The sequence below is a fragment of the Varanus komodoensis genome, unplaced genomic scaffold (assembly GCF_004798865.1).
Source record: "Varanus komodoensis strain SLA01 unplaced genomic scaffold, ASM479886v1 scaffold22, whole genome shotgun sequence".
In the NCBI taxonomy this organism is placed as follows: domain Eukaryota; kingdom Metazoa; phylum Chordata; class Lepidosauria; order Squamata; family Varanidae; genus Varanus; species Varanus komodoensis.
The window spans coordinates 17,431,263-17,444,842 of record NW_025335606.1 but is presented as its reverse complement, the minus strand read 5'-3'; the positions used below and the strand labels follow the sequence as shown (position 1 = coordinate 17,444,842).

Below are 13,580 nucleotides of genomic sequence, written 5' to 3'. Positions count from 1 at the left end.
GCGCAAAGGACGTACTCTGGAGTGTACTTAGTGGTGTCTTTCCCCAATAGAATAGAAGCTACTGAAGGATGAAATTTCCGCTGACCCTGCATGCCACCCCAATCTGCTCCAGAAGGCTGAGAGTGGGAGGAATTGCTTTTAGATGTGTGCGTGTATGTCTCTGATTGGTTCATATGCTTGTATATATGTTTTGTAATGTATTTTTAAGGTTTTAATCTTTGCAGTCCACTGAGAGAGTTCTGGCTATTGGGTGATATAGAAACATAACTGAAGTGAAATGGAGCAGATGTTGTGGGGTACATTACTGGGAGAATGACAAGGGGAAGTCCCATGATGGGAGAGGAGATTAATCACATTATGTCGAATTAAAGTGCAGGTGTTGAACCTCTTTCAGCCCAAGGGATGAATTCAGTTTCAGGGAAGCTGTCAGGGCAAAAGGGAGAAGGGCTAAAAGTACCCCCACACACACACCAAAAAGGCAAATGAACATATTGTAGTTCAGAGCTCTTCCTTTTGGTATTTAAGTCTTCTGGACTAGGGCAAAAATAGGTACAAAAGCTAAGAAACCAACAAACAGTGGGTGGCTGGGAAAGGGTGGTAGTGGTGGTGGTGGTGGTGAAGGGCTCCGGGCCATCTAGAGAGTCCCGAGGACTGAATTTGGCTCGTGGGCCTGAGGTTCAAGACCTCTGGATGAAGCCCCTTTATCTCTTGGGCCTCCTTCTAGGTTGCTTGGATCTTACTTGCCTATTGCAAAGCCCTGGCATCTTTGCCCTTCCTTGGCCCCAAGCGCTTCCCAGACAGCAGCAGCCCATCAAAAATGCTGTTGGGGACCAGCATCCACATTCACATAATGTTATGGCTGCCATGACAACCAGGTATTAAATCCGTATGAATGAAGACGGTCTCTTGTCTGGTCTCATCATCAGTTTGTGACCTCAAAGCAATGTGCAGGATGCATCAGAGATAATGCCTTGCTTTTTCTCTTCCCTTCCACATAGAGTTTCTCCTGGTTCCAGAAGGTCTGCCTGAGCTTCTTCCTCTGTCTTGTGTGCCTCATCATGTCCACATGTGTGGCCCCCTACCTCTTCTCTTACTTAATACCCCTCTACAGCTACAAGCTGCTCAGGAAGTAAGTTGGTCGGGACAATGAGCGTGGTCCATGAAACCCCCATAGCCAGCACTCCTTTAACTCCACCATCAGGGAAGATGGTGGAGTTAAAGGAGGTTTCTTCATACTGGGCAGGATTACTCCCAAGAGGTCCAGAAAAGTGGTAGGATTATAATTCTTTTTAAACTGCATTGTTCTGGGTGGTTCCCATCATTAACCATCTTAGCCATACCTCTGAATTGTTAATTGCTGTAAAGCACATCTGCATACTTTTGGCTTTAAAAATGGATTTCAGTTTTGCCGTTTAGATGCTATCTGCTTCTTGTGAAGAGGGGGAAGTGGAAAAGTGGAATCAGGCACATGGGGTACATCCTTCATTTCAAACTTCAGGTTACTTCCTGCAGATTACTTACCCCTTCATGTTCATCAGGCACAATCAAAACAGTTGTCAAGGAATAACAAAAACAAGTGTTTTTTTCTGTCCTTTTTCAGTGTGTGTGTTTGTAAGGGAAATGGGTGTTTGTGACACCGACATGGAATAAGAGGCTGATAGTTATCCCTTTTCTTTAGCTGACCTCCTTTGCTCACCAGAATGCTGCTCTTTAGATTGTGATGACACCTTACATTTTGCTATTTTGGTCCTATGATCTAGTCAGTTCATACGGTTCAGAGGAAAGCACCTCACTCTAAGAAACAGCATCTGCATTTGTTCTGGTTGTGACACCTCTTATTCCTGCTGTTCTTACAAAGCCTTTTGTTTCATTGGAATTCCTGCATGAGGGTAGGAGATGTTTCAAGGAATACCAAAAGGCTTAACAGTTTGCTTCCTGGATTTCATAGCTGTGAGGCCAGGAGAAATTCAACAGCTGTGACATCTTCCACTGGTGTCAGGAGAGATTGCGGTGATCAAATTTCTCCCTCTCATAGAGTTAACACCAAAGTACAGCCTTCTCCTAACTTGGTGATGTGTTGGACTATAGTGCCCATCCTCCTGTGGACTACAGTGGACTACAGTGTCCATCACACCCGGTGAGCAGGCATGCTGGCCGGGTGTGATGAGAGTGGTAGTCCATCACATCTGGAGAGTTCCAACATCACACAGGAAATTCTTTGAAAGATGGGTATTTTTAAATGCTGGTCAGAATGTCTTATGCCCTGATGCATTTCTCTTTCTCTCTTGTATTCTTTTGCTTCCTTTAATGTTCTTCAATCCTTCCTCCCTCTTTGCTTCTCTCCCTCCGTCGGGATCACTCTACTCACAGCAGGAAGCACAGAAACAGGTAACCCAGGCCTAGGTGGCCTTCTTCTCCTGGCTGCTGTGGTTTGGTGCTCCATTCATTGTACAACCGCATTCCTTGCCTCATCCTACCCTGCAATCGGCCCTCATGTGGCTTTTGCCAACGACAGTCTGTGTGTGCTGTGTTTTTGAGCTGACAGGGCCAGGATGTGGTGGCTCCTTCATTGGTTCATTTTCCCTGTGGCCCAGCAGCCACTGTGTCCCATGGTCCATTAGTGTGTCCCCATAATGGCATGTTCTGTCACACAGAGCATCTGCAGAGGAGGACTTTTTGACTTGCCTTGTGTTCTGTGACTGGCGCATCTGCCACCTTGCCTGGCCCACACCACATGTAGGTGCTTTGCTTCACACTTCACTGACACAGGTAGTTTGGCCTCATTTACATCTGTGGCATCCAAAGGCTTTGGAGAAGGCCTGGGTCCTTTCCATGCACCTGTGTTGTGTGGCTCATTTAATGGCTGTGGTGCCACATTATATTTTGTGTGGATTTACCTGCTTGGTGCTGGCTTCATGACTAGGCCTAATCTGTGCTAAGTTCAGAAACACGATCATAATTTATCAGGGCTGGCCCAAGACATTCTGTGGCCTGAGACAAAAAACAAGAGGGGTGCCCTGCAATAGAAGCCAGCTGGATTAGTAGATGTATCTTTCTGATGGTGGGACGGTGAACCCCCTAAAGCTGAAGGCAGCAAGCTAACTTAGGGGGGCACAGGGTGGGCCCTGGGACCCATGGGTTCACTTCCAACACCTTGCTGCCACCTTGCAGCGTCTGCCACCTGAAGTGATCACATCATTTAGACTAATGGAGGAGCTGCCACTCAGAGCTGGCTGAAGTCATTTTGCTGCCTGAGGCAAAAGGTAAGATGGTGCCTGCCTCATTTCATAACAATGGGAGGCAAAAGTGATTTCAGCAGTGGCAGAACAGTGTCCTGCACTACCCTGGAACACCCTACAGCCCTGTGGTCTATTGAAGTGTTGTTTCTTTACTTCAGTTTCTCACTCCTGTCCCTTTCTTTCCCTGCCTGGGCATGCCAGAAGCACCTTGATGAGGTGAGTCATGGTGGGGCATTGGTCTTCTCTTTAAGCTACCTTGGTGTGTAAAGGAATTCAGTTCATTCCTAAGGCAGACTTGTTGTTGCAACGCAGGTGGCTCCGGGCATATGAGAGCGCCAGCTCTTTCCACTTCAGCAACTATTTTGTGGGCTTCCTGTCTGAAATGACAGCTACATTGGCAGGGTCTGGATTCACAGAAGAGAAAGACCATTTGAAATGGTGAGTAGCAGGTAAGGCTGTGGGTGTTTGGGATTCTGGGTTCAAAATCTATGTTGCTTCCCCATTATCATTAACAATATTTATTTATTTGGATTTCTATCCCTCCTTTCCTCTCAAGGAAAGTGCCATTATATATCCACAAAGAACCTTCCCATATGGTCTAGCAGTCAGGATTCCTGGTTTTCACCTAGGCGGCCCAGGTTCAACTCCCGGTATGGGAAAGAGTTTTTCTAGCTTTCTTCCATATGATCTAGCAGTTAGGACTCCTGGTTTTTACCTAGGCAGCCTGGGTTTGACTCCTGCTGTGGGAAAAGCAGAAATTTTGTACACCTGTCTGCTTATACCATTCCTTAGGATGGGGGCATGCAAAATATTAGCAGCCGAGTTAGGTTATGAAGCATAGCATGGCATTCGCCCTTTATCCTGGGCATTTGGTTTCAATAAAGCTTGCCGATTTCCATCATACAGGTATGTGAGGGGATGTCACATGGAGATGGGCAGAGACCTGTTCTCCCCTGCAGAGGAAGGCAGGACGCGCTCCAAAGAAGCAAAGCTCAGGGAGCCAAGGTTCCATTTGGATGCCAGGAAGCACTTCCTGACAGTCAGGACCCCGAGGGTGTGGAATGGGCTTCCACGAGAGGTCACTGAGGCCCCATTGGTGCGGGTGTTCAAGGATAGGCTGGACGTCCACATGGTGGGCATGTCGTGAGCGGAGCTGGCTGGAGCTGGGGGTCAGACTAGATGGCCTGGGAGGCCCTTTCTGACTTGCTCTGTTTCTATGTTTCTAACCTGTGTGGTAGATCATGCGGGGAGAGGGAAAACAGTCTATCTAATACTGTACTTGACAGAGTAACCCAGCAATCCTATCCATATCCATATCTACTTAGAAGTAAGTCCCATTGAGTTCAGTGGATCCTATTCCAAAATAAGTGTGCATGGGACAGCAGTGTAATATCATGCAATTCTATGCTGTGCTGACAGCAAAAAGTCCTACAATTCCACAGTGACTGGGGAATGCTGTGATTAGTGGACTTTCTTCTGTCAAAACATGCATAAGATTTGTACCTTGAGATAGGTGCCTTCCCCAAGGAACTTACTATCTAAATTTTGCCTCTGGGGGAAGGAATGGGACAAAAGAATGGAAGCCAATGTGAGTGCCATTTTTGGTAGAAAGAAAGGGTATAAACCAAATCAACTAAATAATAATCCAGCAAGGGTAATTAGGGAATGAGCAAAAGTGGGTGTGCCTTTTAGCATGTAGCTTTTGGTTTAAGATGAGAACAACTGAGGAGCTAAAGGCAAGCTCCAGGAATAAGATAGGTTTTGAAGGAATATTTCAAGGGTATGGGACATGAGGTGAGGGGTTCTTCCTCTTAAATGTAGTAATTAGGGAAGGAAAATTGGGAACCATAGAGAAGTGGTAGTAGAAAGGAGATGAATTTGAAAGTCATGCTGTGGGTGTGGGAACTGAGCCAAGTGGTTATTGGTCCTCTCCCTTCACAAAATTCTTCTAGTCTCCAGTTTCTCAACTGTCAGCAGAGGCTGCCAGTTGTTTTGGGGGGGGGGGTTCTCCTCATAAACACATGAGGACTAGAACCTTGCACTCTGATTTTAAAGCTCAGCATTCCATGGGAGAAACTTAAGACCTGTGTCAGAGCCAGTTCCATGGGACAATCATAACCAAACCCACTTTTGGAGCTCCTGCTGAGGCAGAGAAATCCCCACACCTTCCCTATGGCCTGGCTACTATCTTCTTAACATTCTAATCCACCAGATATCCTTCCTTTTCCAGATCAATAGAATTAAAATTCCCAAAAGCTTCTCCCTGTGTCCTGCCCCATGTAACATTCCTTCCTTCCTCCTTCAGGGACCTAACTGTCTCTCGTCCCCTGAATGTGGAGCTGCCACGATCCATGGTAGAGGTGGTCACCAGCTGGAACCTGCCCATGTCCCATTGGCTGAACTCTTGTAAGAACCCTTGCATTTGTCTGCTTTCACTTCTCTGGGGGGCTTGGAAGCAGGCTCTATAGGGACCTCTGCCTTGGATGGCTGTGCCCAACTCACTACCCTGGCAATGATTCCCACAAAAGAGGCCCTCTGTTGGGGTGGGAATAATTCATGGGATCGTTATATTTCTGTATTGCCCAATAGTTGAAGTTCTTTGCGGTGTTTGCAGTAATTAAAACCATAAATACAATACAATACAAGGTTATACCATAATATCAAATAAAAGTAAAAACCAAAATAAAGCCTAGCAGCAATAAAAATTCCAAGCAAAAGAAACTGAAAGACTAAAATGCCTGGGAAAATACAAATGTTTCACCTGGCTCTAAAAAGACCACAACATAGGAGCCAGGTGAGCCTTTCCAGGGACTTTATTCCATAACCAGGGTGGCACAGTAGAAAGGACTCTCTTCCCGGCAGCCATGCAGCTCAGCATTTGGCAGCAAGTCCATGAAGAGGTCCACTAAAGATGATCTTAGGGTTCAGGCAGGCATTTGTGGCAGGAGATGGTCCTTCAAAAAGCTCCTTTTAAGCCATGTAGGGCTTGAATGTTAATATACCACTTTGAATCAGGCCCAGAGATAGACAGCCTGCCTGGCCCAATCGATAAGCACTGGCATAATATGCTCCTGTTGGCTGGTTCCCTTTAACAAACATGTTGCCTGTTTTGGACCAGCTGGAGTTTTTCGACTGCTTTTCAAGGCAACTTCATGTTAGGGTAATCCAGATGCCAGGTTACCTGAGCATGGTTGACTATTGCTAGGCTATTTCTATCCAAATTAGGATGAAGTGGGTCTATCAGCTTAAACTGATAAATTGTGCTGTGTGCCACCAAGTCCACCTCTTCTATGAGTGACAATTCTGGATCCAAGAGCAACCCCGAACTATGAACCTGATCCTTTAAGAGGAACTCAGTGCCCTCTGGAACAGGCTGAATGTCATTTAGCTGGGCAGATGACCCCATACCACCACCTGCAACAACATTATTTTCTTCTTCTGTGTATTGAGTCTTGGTTCACTGACTTTCTTTCACTGCAATACTGAGCTCAGGCACAGATTCAAAATGCCCACTGCCTCCTTATCTGGATTTGATTAAAAGGAGAGATAGGGCTGAATGTTGTCTGCATTGCAGAATCATAGAATAGCAGAATTGGAAGGAGCCTGTGAGGTCATCGAGTCCAACTTCCTGCTCAGTGCAGGATCCCAAGTTAAAGCATCTCTGTCCTCTTGAATATGCCCCCTGTATGGGAGAGCCCACAACATCCTTAAGTTGTTGGTTCCATTGCCATACTGCCAGAACTGGAAGTTCTTCCTGATGTTCAGCCAGAATCTGGCTTCCTGGGGAGTAGTGGGGTGGGCAGTATACCAACAGAATCCTGATCTTGACTGTAGTATACAGAACGAGGTATAAATACTTGAGATGAGCTCTTGCAAGGACAAGAGGCCACAATCTGAGGCAACAACCTGAAGGCTGCACTTTTTGGCCCTGCCCCAATCTCTGCCACTTGGTTCTTTTGCCCTCCACTCATTGTAGGGGGACGTCGGAGTGAGCAGCTTGCTCTACGCAAGAGATAATCAACCCCCGGAATTCACTACTGTGAAGTGAGATGGCCAGCAATTTAGAATAGCTGGGCAAGAGTAGTAAAAAGGTGAGAACACGATTCTGTGCGTACTTAGACAGAACCCGCCTTTACAATCCCTAGTGTGTGCAAGCCAGCCATACTGCCTGAGGCATCCTGGGAGCTATAGGCAATTTTTCTAAGCATGCACAGTATTGTGCCAACGTCTGTCTCGAGTAATTAGACACATTAAGTGGGACTGTTAAATGTCTGTGTTTGTGTAGCTTTATTGGCCACTGTGAGAGTTCCAATTCATTTGCATCTGCTTTTGATTAGAGGGTTTTGGGATCTTAGTAAAAAAACAAAGTTGGTCCCTCAGGTTTGAATATGCCCAGCTTAGCTCTAGATACACGTTTGATTTGACCCGACAAAGTTGTTGTATTCTCAAGTCATTGGCTTAAGTCTTGTTCCAAAGGTGACTTATACAGGAGAGTCTCACTCATCCAGTGCTGGCAGAAAGAGCTGTATGGGGAAGAAATGGGGTAACAACCTTTTAAAAGGTGCTTTGATCATTGGATCTCAGTCTGGAACAGAATAAGGGTTGTTACTTGAAGTAAATAACATTTTGTGGTAGAGGGGCTTCTTTGCCCCCTTTTTTGCCCCCTCTTTCTCAGCAGAAGAGGTCAAACAAATAGCCAGGGATTTTTGAAGAGGACCTGATGAATTTATGAACTCAATCTGTTTCCAGATATTTTTAAGAACTCCCTGAAACTGGGAACCTTCTCAGCCATCATTGTAACCTACGCAGCCAGTGCCCTCTTACACGTGAGTTTTACTTTCTGTAAGGAAGTGCCTGGATTCTAGCTCTTGGTCATACCCCAGCTTGGCCAGTCATTTCTTGATTCATTTGTGTCCTACCTTTCCACACACACAAAGGGGCTCCAAAGCAGCTCAGAACAGTAATTGCTACCTGTAATCCGTGCCATCTTTGAGCTCTTGAGGGGCACATTCTGCAATTATGCAACGCCTAGTACAAATGCACACAGACACCCATCCATACATGGAGCTATCGTGGTGTGGTGCTTAAAGTGTTAGACAGGGGCCTGGGAGGTCCAGGTTCTGGTTCCCACTCAGCCATGAAACTGGGCCAGTCACTCATCCTGAGCCTCACAGAGTTCTTGTTAAGGGGCTATGTAAGCTGCCCTGAGTTCCTCACAAGAGAAGAGGTGGCATATAAATGCAATACAGTGGTGGAGGTGAGAGGTACTCTAACATAATCCCCCCACTCCAGTCTCAGTACATTGGGTTGAGGAAGCTTAACCTCCACTCCGTGTATGCTGAGAACGCTCCACATCTCCCTCCTGCCAATGGAGAAGCCCTTGTTGTGTATCGTGAACTCCGTTTAAATTGCTTGCCTAAGACATAGAGCTGTTTTTAGGCTATTGAAAGCCTGTCTGGACTGGGGAGCAAGACACACATTTTTAGGAAAAATTATAAGTGGGGTGGGGGGAGAAACCACAGAACAGCCCAGTGCGAACTGAGCATGCTCAGTGGCCATGGCATGCATGATGATGGGTGGAAAGCAGGGGCAGCGAGGAATGAGATGAGGTACCCTGGAGGAACCCTGAATAGGAGCTCTCCATGCCACCGCATTTCTTTCTAAGGCAAGACTCATTCCGGGCCCAGCATATTTGGTTGCCTGAACTGCCACTCAAACAGGGCTTGTCTCTGCAAGGGGACCACACATTAAAAATCTACTGCTGACCCGTTCACAGTCATTCCTGTTGAAGTGGATTATGACCCCCCCTCCACCCAAGTGACGGCCTGGCAGGGCCAGCCTAATAGGCCTTCTCTCACACAAAAGGCTGCTGCAAAGACGACTGTCGGCTTTCATCTGGTATCTCTTCCCCCACACCTCCAACACACACACAAAGTGGCTGCCTGGCAACACTTAGCAGCTGATGGGCAGTTGCAAGGAGCTACCCAGACATGAGCAAGTGGTAGCCTCTGTAGTTACAGGGTCAGGGCTACAGAAAAAGGAGCAATTTTGCCTCTCAACAGATCCTGCTCATTTCTGTGGGACAGAATGCCCAACCTGTTCTTCTGCCATTAAACATCCTCTGAGGGGGATCCTTACAGAAAACACCACGTTTCTCCAGAAATCTGAGTTATATACAGGGCCTACCCAGTGCTAACAGAATAAGGTCTATGATCTTCCACTGGTCTGATTCATTTCTGACAAGCATTCTTATCCCGGGTCTCTGTCTTAGTATGAGCAGCTCAAGGTGGCTTATAGTGGGTCAGTAAAGGACACTGAAAAGGTACAGAGTTGTCAAATATAAAACAAAACAAAAACATTTCAGACCAACCAAATGAAAGAAACAAGTAACACTCGCACTTGCTTGCACGGCCAGGCCCGGCTTAACTCCTTTCCCTGCTGCTGCATGTGTGCACATGCAGATACACACAACCACCCCGTGTGTTTCCCTTGGAGGAGTCCTGTATGTGCTTAAAGCTGCAGTCCACCTTCAGCAGGGCTTATTTTAAATTTGGTATGTTTAGAAAGGCAGTCCTTGGTCCTTACCCTGGGTGCAGTTACTTGTAGGCAAGTTCTGTTCTGCTGCCTACGAGCAATATGATTGTGAGGAGGGGTTACATGTTGCTGTTCTGACTGAAGCCCCCCCACCCCCATCTCGCCCCTCTAGGGCCTGAGCTTCCACCTGGCTGCAGTGCTGCTCTCTCTGGGATTCATCACTTACATTGAACACGGTGAGCACTTCACAGCCGCTTTGCTTCTGCTGGGGGACTAGATTGAGGTGCCCCACTTGTTAACCCCCATCCAGCCCATCTTAATTTAAATGTAATAGCCAACCATTTGTCCAAAAGGAATTGGGATTAGAGCTGAGCCATACCAGCTCTTTCACCCACTGTCACTTTTCATTCTGTTTGCAGGCTGTGAAGCAAGCAATCCCCTCTGGCTGCTTTTGCCTGTTTGGGCGACCGGCCAACCACAAACACCCACCCAGCTGAGCAGAAGGGTCAACAATGCTTTGTGCTGCTGCTCAGAACTGTGTTTTCCCCTTTGGCTACATAGCTATAACAGAAATAGCAGTTTTATTGCTGCCATGTTATTGTTGTAGTATGTACATCTAATTTAATATTGTTTTATTATGCATATTGTTGTTATCATCCTGGCTAATGCATGGGGTTATCTTCCAGAGAATCTTTCCAGCTAATGTGTAGGGTAGAAAATTAATAAATACAACAACATGACAGCAAAAATTTGTTCACTCTGATTTGGCTTCCTGATGATTTGACTTCCTTTTTTAAAAAATAAATTTTATTATTTTCTCTACAATCTAACATTAAAAACATCAATTATTTAAGACATTGGACATACTGGGTTGACATCTTACTCATTTTAACAGTCAGAAACCATATTCAAATCTATGCATAGTCCCGTTTCTCTAACCAATGATAAAAAGAGTTCCAATTTTGATAGAAATATGTATCCTCCTTCTCCTTCAGAAACAAGGTCAATCTGTCCATTTCTGCACAGTCCAAAATCTTTTTTAAGCTCAACTCTTCAATAGGTGGCTCTTCATTCCTCCAGTGTTGAGCAAATTCAATCCTCGCTGCAAGTAATTACATGTAAAATCAGATATATTGTTTGTTTATCAAAGTCATCAGGAATAATGCCTAATAAAAAAAACTTCAGGTTTAAATGTTAAAGGTTTTTCTAGCATTTCCTCAAGCCATTTATGTATTTTAACCCAGTATTTTTTGCCTTATCACAAGTACACCACATATGATAAAATGTACCAGGTTTGTGTTTACATTTCCAACATCTATTTGACATATTTGGGAACATTTTTGCTAATCTATTTGGTGATAGATACCATCTATAAAACATTTTATAAAGGTTTTCTTTATATGAAGTTGTTAAGGTTACTTTAATATTTCTTTCCCACAGCTTTTGCCATTTCTGTAGCTCAATATTATATCCAAAATTTTGTGCCCATGTTACCATAGTTTCCTTAACTTGTTCATCTTCCATTTTCATGTCCAAAAGAAAGTTATACAATCTTTTAATCGTTTTTTCATCTGATTTTAAAAGCATTTGGTCAAATGTTGTTAATTCCTTATAAAAACTATACATTGTATAATCTTTAACATATCTCAATTGTAGTTGAACCTTGTGCCACCAAGAAATGTCAATACCCTGCTCCTGTAGTTCTTGATTCGGTTTCAGTTTTCTATCATTATCCAAAATACCATCATATCTCACAATCATATTAAAATTCAATGCATTTGGATATGTAAGTGCTTCCATAGGAGAAAGCCATCTTGGCAACCTAGCTTTAGCTTTTCCCAAACCGATATTAATGACTTTCTAATATAATGATTTAAGAAACAGCCATGTGTTTCTTATCATCTCATGCTTCTCATACCACATATAAGCATGCCATCCCATTTGTAAATCATGTCCTTCAAGATATAAAATTCTCTTATTTCTTAGAATTATCCATTCTTTTAACCACATTAAGACACAAGCTTGATAATACAGCATCCAATCAGGAAGACCAAAACCCCCATTCCCTTTGGCCTCCTGGAGTATTTTTAATTTAATCCTTGGTTTCTTCTTTTGCCATATAAATCTCGAAACTTGGGTGTTTAAATCATCAAAAAACTTTTTATCAATTTTTATGGGAATTATTTGGAATAAAAACAAAAGCTTTGGTAATATATTCATTTTAACTATTGGTCTTCTTCCCAACAGTGATAACTGCAAGTTAGCCCATTTTTCCAGATCACTCTTAATCTCCTTACATAGTTTACCATAGTTACCTTCTTTCAATGTAGCACATTTAGTTGTGAGAAAAATTCCCAAATATTTAACCTTTTGTACAAGCCATGACATTCCTTGAACATATGTGTTCTTTCTTCTTCCTCCTTCCTTCCAGATGTTGAGGGGAAAATATTCAAACATGCATGTAGCAAACCACAGTTTCCCATGCAATCCAAATACTGGAAACTCTGCTTTGCATAAACAGTACCTAGCTAGGACTGAAAAGTCCTTGAACAGCATTTTATGCAACTGAACTTATATACATATGCATTGGTTTCTGCCTAGTTCTCCGGAAGAGACTCTCCAGCATCTTTGATGCCTGCATACTCTCCAAGAGGTGTCAGCCAGGTTGTTCACATCGCCACACCACGGTGAGATGTGCCAGATGTTCCAAGAACCTACAGTTCTCTTTTATACTGTCAGGCCAATGGTGTGGCATAATGGTTAGAGTGTTGGACCGAGACTTAGGAGAGCCAGATTCCAGTCCCCTCTCAACCATGGAGCTCATTGGGTGCCTTTGGGCCAGTCATGGACTTATAGCCTAACCTACCTCACAAGGCTGTGGTTGTGAGGATAAAATGATAAAATGGAGAGGAGGAAAGCAGTGTTGGGTTCCTTGCAAGAGGAAGACAATTGGGATATATAATGATAACACAGATGCCCTACCCTGGTTTCTTAGAGGTAAAACAGCCATTGCTTGAAAGACACTGAATTCTCATGTGCTTTATAAAGAGCAGGGCCCTGCTTGTGACTCTCATGTCTACAGTTAAAGTAATGTGTGTTGGGCAGGGATCCTTCCCAGCCTAGCCTCCTGAAGCCATTTTTTGCTGGAGATGAGGGGTATGTGGATTTGGGGCCTCAAGGGCTGTATGTGATACTAGCTCAGGTTGGTTACTACATTTTCATGCACCTGCCCACACGTGGGCCTGCACATACACAGGGGATCCTGATGGGGAGGGCTCTTCCCTCACTGTTAGCAGTGGTGGATCCTGTGGGAGTGAGAAGTTGGGATAGAGGGAGAGGGAATTTGGTGGCAGCTGAGAGGACAGAGCATCAGGCAGGGGCTTGGTTAAGACCTTGGAAGGCTGCATGCTCTGGGTTGTGCAGCGCTGCTGGAAGTTCATATCCTTGCGCCTAAAGCTCATCCATGTAAAGCAAGGTCCTACCTGGTTTGGAGGGGAGATTCCTACTTGGATGCAGCTGGACTGAGCCTCTCACCTTCTTCTTCCACAGAATCTTTGGGTTCGCCTTCTCAACCTGCTCTTTGGGGCTCTTGCAGTCTTTCACTTGGCCTATTTAGGGTCATTGTTTGACATGGATGCAGATGACTCTGTGGAAGAGCAGGTAAGGAATGGAGGAAGGATAGGCTTACTTATAGACTTGCTTTGCATTTGTGGTGGCCCTGGCTTCAAGAGCATCACTGAGGAAGCATCAGTGAGAACAATTCTCTCTCCCCTGCTCAAGCTTAATGCACAACTAGAATTCTTCTAT

At 44.8% G+C, this 13,580-nt stretch overlaps 1 protein-coding gene across 2 annotated transcripts in view; it reads left to right on the top strand.

Moving 5' to 3' along the window:
• The window catches only part of PORCN (porcupine O-acyltransferase), a 41,428-nt gene that overhangs the window by 24,201 nt on the left and 3,647 nt on the right, over positions 1-13,580 (top strand). For both annotated transcript variants that reach the window (XM_044431288.1, XM_044431289.1), the window contains exons 6-14: positions 999-1,129; positions 2,371-2,388; positions 3,441-3,455; positions 3,552-3,677; positions 5,545-5,645; positions 7,989-8,065; positions 9,946-10,009; positions 12,375-12,460; positions 13,323-13,433. In XM_044431288.1, the coding sequence (XP_044287223.1) occupies positions 999-1,129; positions 2,371-2,388; positions 3,441-3,455; positions 3,552-3,677; positions 5,545-5,645; positions 7,989-8,065; positions 9,946-10,009; positions 12,375-12,460; positions 13,323-13,433 (729 nt within the window). The remainder of the gene's footprint in view (positions 1-998; positions 1,130-2,370; positions 2,389-3,440; positions 3,456-3,551; positions 3,678-5,544; positions 5,646-7,988; positions 8,066-9,945; positions 10,010-12,374; positions 12,461-13,322; positions 13,434-13,580) is intronic.